At 52.0% G+C, this 13,216-nt stretch overlaps 2 protein-coding genes and 1 long non-coding RNA gene across 3 annotated transcripts; 2 read left to right on the top strand and 1 right to left on the bottom strand.

The window, feature by feature from the left end:
• The first annotated feature begins 4,488 nt into the window (after positions 1-4,488).
• Positions 4,489-6,329, top strand: RPP25 (ribonuclease P and MRP subunit p25). Its single transcript, XM_032700713.1, has one exon. It carries the CDS (start codon positions 4,840-4,842, stop codon positions 5,470-5,472), a length of 633 nt encoding a protein of 210 aa, XP_032556604.1. The 5' UTR covers positions 4,489-4,839; the 3' UTR covers positions 5,473-6,329.
• Positions 6,330-7,248: 919 nt separating this feature from the next.
• On the bottom strand, positions 7,249-8,086 carry LOC116792710. Its single transcript, XR_004359237.1, has 2 exons — positions 7,616-8,086; positions 7,249-7,375 (listed from the first exon to the last, which is right to left on the bottom strand). It is a non-coding gene; the product is annotated as an uncharacterized LOC116792710 (long non-coding RNA).
• LOC116792708 (cytochrome c oxidase subunit 5A, mitochondrial) lies at positions 7,915-12,967 on the top strand. The gene is made up of 5 exons (XM_032699899.1): positions 7,915-8,196; positions 10,980-11,096; positions 11,677-11,798; positions 12,180-12,302; positions 12,811-12,967. The coding sequence occupies exons 1-4, from the start codon at positions 8,112-8,114 to the stop codon at positions 12,291-12,293; spliced, it is 438 nt and encodes a 145-aa protein (XP_032555790.1). The 5' UTR covers positions 7,915-8,111; the 3' UTR covers positions 12,294-12,302; positions 12,811-12,967.
• The last annotated feature ends 249 nt before the right edge of the window (positions 12,968-13,216 follow it).

The following is a 13,216-nucleotide window of genomic DNA, read 5'->3' as shown; positions in this document are numbered from 1 at the left end:
GACCTCCTGCCTCAGAGCTTGTGAGAATATCAGTGCAGTGGCATGAAAATGGCTTTATTTGACAACTAAATTGTCCTCCCTTCCCAGGGTCCAACCTCGAGAGTCACAGAGGGGCAACAAAGACAACATCCCACTACAGGAAGATGTGAAGAGCAGGGCAAGGAAGCGGCAAAATCTCTTTACACCAGGGAGCCCTGGTCGCCAAACGCCCTCAGCAGGGGAACACCTTTGCTGTGGACATGCAGGGAAGGAAATCTGGCAGAAACAGGGAAAATGCCTGCTTCACAGATGGTAAAATGGAGGGAAGCCGGAAAACAAGTGTGCCACAGATGACCCTGTAGCAGGGGGCCCAGCTGTCCACTCTGACCTCCTTCTGGGTCTTGGACCCTGAGCTGTTCCCTGCAGAGAGTGGGGACCCCCATGCATCAGCTCTATCCTCTGCCTGGCAGCAAGGAAGGAAAGGGAGAAGGGGATGGGGTCGTAGATCCCCACTCTTGCCAAGCACCACTACTTGCCCACATGTGAGACCTACAGCGGTGCTCCAAACCTTGCAGAGCCACCCTGGCTGAGCACCCTGGGGATTTGGGGCTTTTTTCTTGTCCCTTATTTCTTGTTTCTTGAGCTTTCTCTCACCTAAATTCTCCCCCCCCTCCCTGTTTCTCTGCTGCCTCAGGCCACCCAGTGCTTTTCCATCCCATTGAGGCTTTGGGAATGTTCAGTTGCAGAGCTACTCAGCTACTCAGCCCTCAGCATCACCACATTCCTGTCTGCCCACAGGTTTTCCAAGCAGGGGTATTCAGGATTCAAACAGATGTGTGCTCCCCTCACTCACAGGGAATGCCTGGGGAGCCAAGGGGATAACAGAGGGGCAGGGGAAGAGCCTCCCTGCTCATCCCACACTACCTGAGCAGGGCAGGATGGGAAGGATCCAACCAAGAGTCTGGATCAAGCAGCAAATTCTCAGCAAATAAACAGGTTCAAAGCCACTGAACTCAAGCCACTGAAGGCAATCCACAGGTCCAGTCTAGGGTCAGTCTGTGGATCAGAGTCCAGCAGACCAGCTGCAGCTGACCCAGAAACCAGCCCCAGCACAGCTCAGACTAGGACTGAGATTCCTGGGCTGAGCTTAAACAGAGTTCCTGTGCCACAGACAGGATGTGGGTGGGAGTCCCCGGTGCAGCTGGTGCAGACCATTCATGTTTATTATTGCTCTCAGGGTCCTTATGACATTTCTCTGCTCATCATGCTGAAGCTCTGCAAAGGGATTTGTCTTATAAAAGGGATTTTTCCCTTTTCTTTTACTGTCTGCCTCTTAAAATGAGAATTATCTTGAGCTCTGTAATTTTCTGCTTACTATAGGGATAAGGGCTCAGTTAGCAGGGAGCTGGTGCCACCCTAGGATGCTCCAAAGGTTCTTCTAGCATCTTGAGACAGCCCCTGCACCCTGGGAAGACTGGGATGCACCCTCGGGGAGCTGCTCCTGTGAAACAGCAGCTCCAGGATGCTGGTTAGGATTGGGGCAGGGAATCCCTGTAACTGTGACATCTCGGGGGTCCATCTGTACCCCCTTTCCCGGGGTTGCAATCAGCTCTGGCATCAGGCTGCTGCTGAGTGCAACGTGATGAGAGGCTGAGACCTGAGCTGGGCAGATATGACGCAGAGATGGACGGTGGCACTGAGACTTTCCTTGTATCAGATGCTTCCACTTTCCGTCCTGCTCCTGTGCACGGCCACGTTGGATGAAAGAAAATATAGAGAGGGCAGGTGGAGGACAGGGTCTCGGGTTACTGTTCCTCTCCAGCTGCCCTGATCTCCATTAGGAATATGTTTCTGGGGGTTTTTTCCCACTTTTCCAGGTTTGGCTAGTCTCTGTGCTGTCTCCTGCAGCCCTCTTCATCCCTGCCACCACCAGCTCTCTTCTTGGCTCCTCTTCCAAATGGCCCTTCCAAGCTCACACTTCCTATGGGGTTGAGACCAGGCAAGAGGATGCTGCAGAGATTTGGACCCCTCCTAGGATGGGGTTGGGATGGCACTGGGATACAGGATGCTCAGAGAGAAACTGTAATGGGGAAAGGAAGGAAGAAACCACTCCTCGGGTCCCAGAGTGACCAGTGTGGCTGCTCAGGAAGGACAGATGGACAATATTCAGGATGTAATTCCTTTACTCCTATTTTTTTTTCACCATTCCTACCTTTCCTATTTGCCTCTTTTCCATTTGAAAGGACTCCCCATCCTCTTTCCCAGCTGTTTTCCCTGATCCCCCATGGCTGGAGTTGTCTGTGCCTTTGTCCCCCTCTCCCTGCTTTTCCTCTCCCACCCCACTGAGCTCATTTCAGCTATTCCATCACTTGGAATAACCCATTCGCTCTGTTGTCCTCCAGCAAATAAGCTGACAGGCTAATGAATGGCTTCAGATGGTAATTAGCAGTGGAGTTGCTAATAATGAATTTCATTTACATTTTAAGCGCTGCAGAGGAAAAATAAGACTGTCATTAATGTGATGCAGCCTTGGCCTTGGGGGGAGTGTGCCCTCCTGAAGCCTTTCTGTGATTGCACCTCACCTGCCTCTGTTTTGGAGGCTGCAACAGGCAGAGTTCAGTAAGCAGCAGTCAGAGGGCGTGGAGGAGAAGCTGCTGCTGCTTCCATCGCCCGATGGTGGGGAAGGTGCCACAAGGCCATGGAAAATGGGCCATGGGAGGCAGGAGATGGTTCTGGGCCAGGCAGGAAGGGCTGGATAGTTCAGTGAGCACCAGGGTTTCATCTGGCTTGGCCAGAGCCCTGGAGCTGTCAGGCCTCGGCGTCCATGTAACCCTCCCAGGTTACCTGGATAATTACCTTGAGGGATTTCTCAGTCACTGAAATATTCCCCCATTATTTTCCCAGGGGTTTAGCACCTTTTGAAGGCAGCAATTTCCCTGAGGGCTTTAATCCATCCCTGCCTGCCTGAGAAAGGAACTAAGTGCCATCTGCAAGGATGCCATAAAGAGTTGCCAAGTGGAAATGGGGGGAAATGCCATTGTTTTGTCTCGTAGGAGCGAGGGATCCATGGTGGAAGCACAGGGAATAGGCATGCTCACTACTGCAGAGCACCAGAGAGGACTTGGGGATGCTCAAAGCCTGGATTTGGTGCTGGGGGTGGGCCTGGGAGGATTGCCTGCCCTGCCTCAGTTTCCGTCTCTGTGCCCAAGGGGCCTTAGGGAGTGTGGGAAAAGATGCTCTGCATCCCCTGGGGTGTTCCAGCACACTGCTCATAGATCCCATCCCACTGCCTGCAGACCCCCCCACCAGACCCCAATCCAGTGATTGGATCAGGGGGTGTCCCATATCCACCACCATTTAGGCAGTGGTACACAGAGAAAGCTGCTTTGGGGACCACAGGGATGTGAGATTCATCCTGGACGGGTGGTGATGGCCACATCCTGCCATCACCTCCACAGGCATGGGATCGATTGATTTATTTATGTATTTTTTCAAGCCCTGCTCCAAGTGAAACCAATCCAGGGGCCTGCATAGGCCGATAAGATTTGACTGCAAGTCAATACTCGGCGTGTCTTTCCACTGTGCAATGATCCCCCGGCCAGTGGGGTGGGAGGGGACAGGCAGGTGACAGGGCCAGGCAAAGGGCCAGGCAAAGGGCCAGCCTGGGGCAGGGACACTGCCACTCCCTGGGAAGGCATTGGGGGCAGGAAGGGGACACCTCCTGGCCTGCAATAGGGATCTCCTGGGATTTACTAACAGTAAATGTATTGGTAAGCCCACAGCTGGCAGCTCCGCATCAGGGATGCGGAGATGGCGAGGCTCAGGGATTGGGAGAGCATCAGGGAGAGGAAAGGAAGGAGAGGGAGAGAGAGAGAGAAATCACCCATGAAAACCAGCTCTGCCACAGCATCTGCTCCTCGGAGCTTTGGGAATTGAGACATTTTCCTGCAGGGCAGAGCCAGGGCTGAGGATGTGGGGTGTTGGGGGGGAGCAGAGCCCTGGCACACTTGATGCATGCCTGGCTGCAATGCCATCTGCCCGGATTTTTCCTGGCTGCAGGTCCTAGTAGCTTCTCTGATGGCTAATAAGGGTTGAGCTCAGGCTCCAAAGTACTTCCCACAGTCCCCGCTGCATCTTTGTGCCATGTCTGAGCGCAGCATGGCTGGGATTCCTCATCCTTCTGGGAATGCTGCAGGGCAGGCAGGCAGGCAGGGTGACTTTTGCTGTTAGCAGTGGGTGTCCTTAAGAGGAGCAAGCGCAGAGAGAAGGGACTAGGTTCTCTTTAAGGGGGCAGGACTTTGGGAGCATCATGAAGGCAAGAGTGAGTTTCTGCCTCAGCCTTCCTCTCCTTCCTTTCCCTTCATTTCCCTGTTTCTGGACGGGGAGCTGGGTTCCCTGCCCTCCCCTTTGCCTGTCAGGTATGAAGGCAGGAGCTGGGTGCTGGGATGGGTGGTTGAGCAGGGGAGGAGGAGGAGGAGGGGAGGAAGGGGAGGGAGAAGGGGAGGATCTGCTAATTACACAGAACAGCTCTGGGGGCTGCTGAAGTCCAGAATGAAGCAAAGAGCAGCAGAAGCGAGTACTGCAGTGGGAGCGGAGGAGCCCAAGCATCACCGAGAGCTGGAGCCAGCTGTCATCCCTGCTGGGAGCAACTGGGAGCACCCAGAGGATCCTGCAGCCCTGTCTCTCACAGAGGACAGCCTCTGGCACAGCCACTGAGCCTCCTACCAGCCCCTGGAGAGCAGACGGGAAGGGGCTGGTGGTTGTGGGGATGCAGGGCTGGGCTGGAGGGCAGTGAGGTCAGCCCTGCCATGGTTCCACGGTGCTGGGAGCCTGCGTGGACCCACTGGTAAGGGGTGAAGGATGGCTGCTGAAGGAGAGAGAGCCAAGCCCGTTGCCCAGTCCGGAATGGAGAACTTCCGAAAGGTGAGGACATCGGAGGAAGAGATGCCATTGCCCTTTCCTGACCTGTCCCCAGACGTGGTGGAGATGAAAGTGAAGGAGGGCAGCAAGATCAGGAACCTGATGAACTTCGCCATGGCCCAGATGGAGCTGAAGGGCAGCCGGCAGATCATCTTCAGTGGCTCCGGCAGGGCGGTCACCAAGACCATCACCTGTGTGGAGATCATGAAACGCAAGCTGGGAGGGCTCCACCAGGTCACCAAGGTACGCTACAAAACTGTGCTGGAGGTCTGGGAGAACCAGGACCTGCTGCCCAATAGCCCAGCGCAGAACCTGACCGTCCACAAAAACGTCCCCTCCATCTGCATCCTGCTCTCCCGAGACCCCCTGGATCCCAACCAGACGGGCTACCAACCCCCGGAGCCCCAGCACGGGCTCAGTGAGGCAGGAGAAGACACGTTGGGATCCTCCACAAAGGGGCTGAAGCGGCCGCTGCCACCTCCCCGCGAGGAGCTGCTTCCCAAGAAGCTGCAGGTACAGGTGCCTGACAGTCCAAGGGGCTCAGGGACCACCTCTGGCCAGCTGGACCACTGACCACAGTGCTTCCTGCCCCAATCAGACAGGTGGAGAGGCAGAAAGATACACTCATTCCGGGGTCACCGGTGGGCTGCAGGCTCTCCCTGACGTGTCCCCACTTGCTGCCACTGCTCCATCTGATCCCCACAGGTGGGAGGTCTCCAGATTTGGGGTGAGGGTTAAAGTGGGTTAAACCCAGCAGCTCTTGGTTATGGATTGAAGCAAGGGAGGGTGTGGGGGGGAGCTGGTGGCCCCTAATTCAGCCACCCAGGGACACCACGACCACCAGCCACATCTTGCAGCAACTCCCACGGAGCCAGAGGTGGGGTGCCTGGACCAACACCAACGCCGCTCCCCACTGCAATGCCTCATCTGTCAGGAGAGATGGTTTTGCCCCAAGCCCACTGGAATAAAAACTTCATTACCAACCCCACTGCTGAGGAGCTGTCAGGGTTATTAATGCTGGGCTCAGTGTCCTCTGGGGACATGATTCATCCCAAAAAAACACCCAAACAAGCAGGGAGTCGCTCCCTCTCTGCGCCTGCAGAGCCAAGTGCTGTGCTGTGCCGTGCTGTGCTGTGCTGCCTGTAGGACAGCACAAGGAAATAAAGCAACCTGCATCGCATATTCCAGTCTTTGCTCTCCCTGAGGGTCTGGAGCTGGGGAGCTGGGGGCAATGGGAGTGTTGGGTGGGTGGTTGTCATGGCTGGATGCAGTGCCCAGGGCAGGACAGGGAGGTTTTGGGATCCTAGCTTGGCTGCAGAGCCTGGGAAAGCCCTGGGAAGCAAAATCCCTGCTTCTTCCAGGAGGCAAAGGGAAATGAATGAAAAATAAAAGCTCTTTGAAATAGTTGAGATATGTCTATGGGAAAACAGGGGGATTGTCTTGGCTGCTGAACACAGCATGGATCAGCACAGTGAGGGCTGCTGCTGAGCCAGGACAAGGGGAACCCAGCCAAATCCTGTTCCTTGGAAGAATGGCATCAGGGTCTGCTGTGTGCCCTAGTCTGTGCTGGCATGGCAACGCCTGGCAAAGGCCCCATTCCAGACCCTGCAGCAGGAACCAGGGCGATTTGGGGAATAGGTTATGGGATGCCAAACAAGCTCTAATCCACCTGGTTCCCCATTGTCCAGCACCTGGGGGCACTGCACAATGAATTAATTGGTATTAAGTGAGTGAAACCTTCCCAAAATCCATCCGTGGGAATGCTACGGCTGAAGCCACCTTATCTCCCTGCCTCACTCCTACTATCTCGGGACAGCGAGCATCTCCTCTTTGTCAAGGGCTTGCTTTTCTGGGAATAGGAAATAAAGAAGAGGAGGAGGAGGAGGAGGAAGAAGCAGGGTCTGTTTTGTTTGGCGATGACCTTGCTATCTCCCTCAGCAGGCAACTGCTCCTTGGGCCAGAGGCTCTTGCTTATCTGCTCTGCTGCAGATTGATTCCCTTCACCTGAACATTAATTTCTGCTGTATTTTTTTAATGATTATTTTTTGTGGTTTGGGGGCTGGGAAAGCTTTGGGCTCTGTCCCATCCAGCTCTTCCCAGCTCCTCTCCTCAGTGCGGACCCCATTCAGGTTCAACCCTCGGCCCCACATGAGAGCACTGGGTACAGGCTCCTACCCCAAATGCACAAGAAATCATTAATAAAATTAATTAATAAACTCCTCTGATCAGAGCCTAATGACTGGGAGCCATACAGTTGAGCACTATCAGCCCTTCATCTCCACTGCTGCTGTCTCAATTGGTCCCACCAAGGAGAGAGGAGAAAAAATTAAAAATCACTAGTTTCTCTTTTTGTTCCTGTGCAAAATTATTTTATTTGATTTTATAAGCGGGTAGTTTCCAGTCTCAGAGGCAACACTTGGAGACCACCCCTGGAATTTTTCACTCCTCGCTTTGCTCACTGTGGAGTGAGGTTTTCCTGCATGAGGACATTAAAAAAAAGTAATAAAATATGACTGTAACTCAAAAAAATGGAACATTTAAAACAGGATGGTGATGCTGGGGGACATTGCGAGTGGAATTATCACGATGGTTTTGTGTGGCACTGCTGAGGCACAGCCCCAAGGATGGTTTTTGGGGTGATTTTGTGCCCGTGCAGTGGTTGGCGCAGTGCGATGGTAGCTGAGGGCAGCACCCCACGGTGTGGGGACAAGGACACAATCGTGAGTGCCAGAGAGCCTGGTGAACTGCTGGGTGCGGCAGTAGAGCCGGACCGAGCCCTTTCCCCTCACACGGATGGAGTCGGGCGGGTGTCCACTGACAGGGACGGGGAGGCTGCACTGGGCCATGGCTGCGCGGGCTCGGCTAAGAGGCAGCAGTAGCAGCCCAAACCCACCACAAACGAGCCTGAACCCCTCAAAAACGGCTCTAAACACCCCCTCCAGGGGCAGTTCAGTGAGGAGGGAGAGGTCCGGAGGCCACTCCCCTTACGCACAAAATGGCGGCCGGCCCCGCCCCAAGATGGCGGCGGGTCCCGCCCCACCGCGCCCCCAGCCCATCGCCGCGGCCTCCCGCGCTCCGTACCCGCCGCGCGGCTGTACCCGCCTGCGCCAGCCTCCGCCTTCCCTTATCTCCGTCCTTCTCTCCCGGTGCGGTGCGGGAGCCAGCGGCGTGCCCCCGGTGCAGCCTTCCGCCCTCCCTGACACCCCGCCGCCATGCTGGCCGCCACCGCCGCTCTCCTCCGCCGCTGCGCTGTCTCCGGCCTTCGCACCGCCGTCCACCGGCCCGCCGGCCCTACAGGTGAGCGGTCGCACGCGTCCGTCTCTCCCGCTCCCGTTCGCCCTCGGGATCCCGGCCAGGCGGGGTGTGAGGCGGCGGAGCCCGGCGTGTCCTTGCGGTGACCCCGCGGCCTAGTGCGGGCCGCCCCCGCCTGTCCCTCCGCCGCCACCGGGACCCCCCCGCCGGTACGGCCTCACAGGGGGCCCGGGCACCTCCCCGGGGGCTGCAGCGAGGAGCGGTGGCGGCGCTTTCCCCTCGCCCCCCGCCAAGGTGACATTGATGAAGGGCGGCGGTGACCTCCGCAGCACCGGGGCGCTGACCGACCCCGGGACCCCTCCAGCTCCGGGCCAGCCGTCACCGCTCTAATTAACACCCCGATTAGTTATAATATTAACACCTCATTAACACACCAGTTAATAGGGAGAGGAGGAATGGCAGCCGCAGACAGTACGGTGTGACGGTGGCCAGGGCGGCAGAGCTGGAATACAGAGACTGCGGAGAACACACGATGCCCGTGCATCGCAATTAATAGCTAATTAACCTCTGCATTGCAATTAATAGCTAATTAGCAGGCATTAATAATGCGTGGGACCTGTGTGTGCCTCTGCTGCGGCACGTGTGAATTAAACAGCTGCCTTAAGGGAGCGTTTTGCTGCGCTTAAGTAATAAGCATAGGGATTTTTTAGGTGCTTCTTGAAATCCTGGGTTTTTTGTTATTTTTAAATCCACCAAAAGTCTTTGCTCGCCGTTCCTTTGTGCTGCTGAACCCCGTCTGCTCGTGGCCATCCAAGTTCTTCTTTTCCGAGGTCTTATGTTACAAACACCCCACTTAACACTGCTGTGACCCCTTGGCCTTCAGGGTGGCCTCGGGGGTTTGTGTTGCTGAAAAATGTTCCCTCTGTAATCCCTGGGCTCCTCCTCACTGCCAAATTTTCAATAAATTAATGTTTTTCTTCACATGCGTTTTTCTTCTGTGCTCCTTAACAGGGAAAACTGACAAATTCAGGCCCTTGGGGAGAAGCTTTAACATGTTTTTGTGTAATATTAGGTGATTTTAGGCTTCTTAAGCTCTTGATGCCCTGTTGTGTTCATTTGAAAGCAAAGGTACGTGCCCTTTGCTTCTTCCTTGAGTTGGGAATCTCCTCATGGATAGGTTGGCGTGGTTTGGCTGTCACACACACGTGATGTATGTGACAGTGACCTTGAAGGACCCCATTCGAGGCAAAATAATCTCAGAGCCCAGTCCTCAAAATATAAACATTAATGTGGAAAACACAGGGTGGAAAAGAAATGAAGCAGCAGCTGAAAAATGCGTCCTGGAAATCCAGAGTTCTAATTTTTATGGTCTTTATTTTCATTCAGGATCCAGGGAATAGTTTTGTTAAGGAAAGACTTTAGTTTTAAGACTTAAAGGTGGCATTTGAGCACTTCAATTTAGGCTTTTCTCAAACTGTGATTGACTATTTCTCTGTAGGATTTTCTTTCTGTTTAGGAAAAACAAGGCTTCACCCCCAAACAGCTGAAATCTGGGGGGTTTTCAGCAGTGTCCTGCGTGCAGGAGCATTTACAGAGTTGTGCTCTTGCTCTGAGCTCAGCTGTGCAGGTGATTTATTAGAGAAAGCAGGGTCAAAGGTCTGTTTTGGAGTTGGGCTGAGGAGGGGGAATTTCCTTACAGAATGGCAAAAGATGATTATAATTCCAGCTTGGCCTCTTATTTGCTTTTCCCTAGCTAAAATACATAAAACTATTTTCATGCTTTCATTGCATGAATCAGAATTGCAGCTGAAATGTTGGACCATGTTAAATTCTGTTACAAAAACCAAAATTGACTTCTTAGAAGTCTGTCATTAGTGAGACTGCAGAGAAGGATATCAGCAAAAATGGAACCCAGTGTTGGGGTTTCTTCTTTTAAATAAAACTCTGTAGCTGGTCAGCACAAGTGGTTCATGGTGGGTTAAGAAAGAAAAAGTCAGGAGCTAAATTTGACTTCCCTAAAGCGGAGCTTTGAGCTCCAAGGTCGTATCTGGTGTGTGACCTCTGCAAATATTAGTGGAGTGAGATTAGCAGTGGGGAAGGGAAGCACCAGGCTTGTGTTCCTTTAGTTAAGTTCCTTTGGAAAACTGTTCCAACCTTCGTGCAGTAAAATAAGACAGTTTCATCAAAGAACTCCCCAATTTGTGACAGAGCAGTGTTGAGGCAAGACATTAATTTATAAATCATATCAGACTAATTTGTGCATTGGGGTAGAATCTGCTTTTGTGATTAATTATCAAATATTAATGCAATTACAACCTTGAGATCCAGGAGTTTCATCTTGGATAGACATAGAGTGATCATTTTTTTTCTCCTTCAATCCTTCAGCAGCCTGCTGGAAGAAGTATCTCTCGTCCCTTTGCTTTTGAGAGCCTTTGTAGTTGAGCTCGTGGAGTTTTGGTGATGAATGATTTGGTTTCTCCGGCTCGCTTGGCTCTGGGAAGAGGGAAAATTCCTGTATCTTACAGATATAGGGATGCCAGAAAACCAACTCTGGATAATCAGTCCTTAAGAGAGGTTTTGTTGTTAAATAATCCTGCTCTGACCAAAGGCTCTGGGGACACTTTGGAAGTCTGATGTGGAAAAAATAGACACTTTGCCACAAACCAAAACACAGTATTTAATAGCTGTATCCATCCACTGCTTATCCAGGACTGATCCAGACTGACTGTAGCAAGTGAAATCCATATTTTATGGCTTCTGGCCTCTGGGTAAGGACTCAAGTACTGTTTCCTTTTGCTCCAAATGTCTTCCTTTGTTTCTGGATCCAGCTGTGCTGCATGCCCGCTGCTACTCTCACGGGTCACAAGAGTCAGATGAAGAATTCGATGCTCGCTGGGTGACATATTTCAACAAGCCAGATATTGATGCCTGGGAGCTCAGGAAAGGTATGCTGGGGAAAAGGGAAGAGTAACCTGGAGTAAATGTAAGTTTGGTGACCAGAAATAACAACTTTACTTGGCCATTTTGTGGACTCCCCATCCCTGGAAGTGTCTAAGGCCAGGTTAGGCTTCCAGCAGCCTGGTCTAGTGGAAGGTGGGTGGGCTAGGTGACATTTGAGGTCCCTTCCAACCCAAACCATTCCATGACTTTAGCACCTGGATGGGAGGGAGAGAAACATTTGCTCCAAGGAAAGTGTATTTGAGCTCAGTTTGGTGTGTAACCACACACGTTTTTCTTTGGACTTTGACCCAGTGACCATAACTGACTGCAGACTGTTCTCTGGTTGTCTCCAGTTTTTTACTGTGGAGTTGCCAAGTTTTGTTAAGCTTCCCCAATTAAGAATTAAAACTGTGTTTGCATAATCAGATAATTGCAGCCAGAGGGATTGTTCCAGCAGCACCTGGCTGGGTAGGTGTTGGGCTCTTCCCTTGGAAAGGAGAGAAAGGGAATAGACAGCAAGGGGTTCCTTTTGGCAGCATGGCAAGCTGATTCCAAGTTCCTCTTAGTGTTTTCTTGTCTCCACAGGCATAAACACACTGGTGGGTTACGACCTGGTCCCAGAACCAAAAATCATTGACGCGGCTCTGAGGGCCTGCAGACGGTTAAATGACTTTGCCAGCACTGTCCGCATCCTGGAGGTTGTAAAGGTGGGTGGAACTGCTGTGTTTGCATTGCTAGAGCCTGGCAGCAGGAGAGTTTCTCCTGGCTTTTTCCTGCTGCAAGGGGAAACCACTCTTTCCTGTTGCTGTGGTCAATGGCTGCATGATGAGCACAGAGCTTACTGGCTTCTTAAGGGATTGAGTGCTGAGCTGGCTGGGAGTAGTAACTCAGAAAGCTGGGTGGGCCTGGAAAACACCTTAAACCTTGAAACTTGAATCCAGCCTTCCCAGGGAGTTAAGAGGAGCCAGCCCTAGAAGCCAGCAGTTCTGCTCTGCCAGAAGCAGTGGCTGATGTGGAGATTTTGGAGGCATAAGACCAATGGAAGAATCTTTCTCTGCTGAAATAACACCATTTGTCTTTTTGCTTAGGACAAGGCAGGACCTCACAAGGAAATCTATCCTTACGTTATCCAGGAGCTTAGACCAACTCTGAGTGAACTGGGAATCTCCACTCCAGAGGAACTGGGCCTGGACAAAGCATAAACTTTATTGGTAAGGGATGATGTTGCTTCCCAGACTCTTAGCATGGGACTACTGTACCCCAAAAGCCTTGGCAAAGGCAGAATATGGGCAAGACCTGATGTGCTCTAATCCCAGACTAAAATTAAGCCCTAAATAAAAATCCTCGTGGAAGTGAAGCCTCTTAACTTGGTTTCTTCAGGAGATGACCAGTGTCATATTATTTTTTAAAATATTGTGCTTAGAATAGAGATACCATGTGTCAGCCTGCTGCAAATAGTACTTAATTCTGGATCTTCTGAGTCCTTTCCCTCCTCCTTGCCCTGGAATATGATGTCTTGGTGCTAGGGTGTACTGAAGCAGCTGTGCTGGGAATGCAGTACCTGCATTTTTGAGCTGAGGATGGTTAGATGGGGTTTTGAGGGTAAAAGGGATGGAAATAAACCATTTGAAACCTCATAGAAACTTTGTGGAGATATTTGGCTGCTTCTTAAATGGCTTTTCTGGTTCTTTTTTTATTTTCTGTTCTTTTTTGTTCCAGGTGCATTACTCAAGTGTTTTACTGATGCTACCTGATTGTACACAGTCACCTGGAGACACAAACCTTAAATCTTATCTGAAATAACTTCTTCCTTTATTGAGTCGCAGTGTAAGTGCTGTGGAGTTGGACCTAATAAAGGAGAAACTGGTTTGACTGATATGGTGGCGGTGGCTCCTGTGGTTATTTCTTGTTGCTTTTCTAGGGAAAAGGAAGAAGTAAACCATGAATGTGCTCTTAGGCGTTTATAAATCATTATTTGCTTGGCAAATAATTTGCTTGGCCCCCTGTGTCTGGGGCCTTCCTGGGCACCTGGCTTTGGGAAAGGGAAGGTGAGGAGCTGTCTGGAGGGCATCGTGATCCTCCTGTACATGCAGCTTTGGGGAGGGACAGAGCAAGGACTTGACAA

This window comes from Chiroxiphia lanceolata, chromosome 12 (assembly GCF_009829145.1).
Source record: "Chiroxiphia lanceolata isolate bChiLan1 chromosome 12, bChiLan1.pri, whole genome shotgun sequence".
In the NCBI taxonomy this organism is placed as follows: Eukaryota; Metazoa; Chordata; class Aves; order Passeriformes; family Pipridae; genus Chiroxiphia; species Chiroxiphia lanceolata.
The sequence above is the reverse complement of the archived record's forward strand: the minus strand, read 5'-3'. Positions and strand labels throughout refer to the sequence as shown.

Excerpts from the sequence above, each read along its gene's own strand:
- LOC116792708 (XM_032699899.1), top strand. The coding sequence starts at position 8,112 with ATGCTGGCCGCCACCGCCGCTCTCCTCCGCCGCTGCGCTGTCTCCGGC. Across the intron at positions 11,097-11,676 it reads TGCCTGGGAGCTCAGGAAAG|GCATAAACACACTGGTGGGT; the intron begins GTATGCTGGGGA and ends TTGTCTCCACAG. Across the intron at positions 11,799-12,179 it reads GCATCCTGGAGGTTGTAAAG|GACAAGGCAGGACCTCACAA; the intron begins GTGGGTGGAACT and ends CTTTTTGCTTAG.
- RPP25 (XM_032700713.1), top strand. The coding sequence starts at position 4,840 with ATGGCTGCTGAAGGAGAGAGAGCCAAGCCCGTTGCCCAGTCCGGAATG.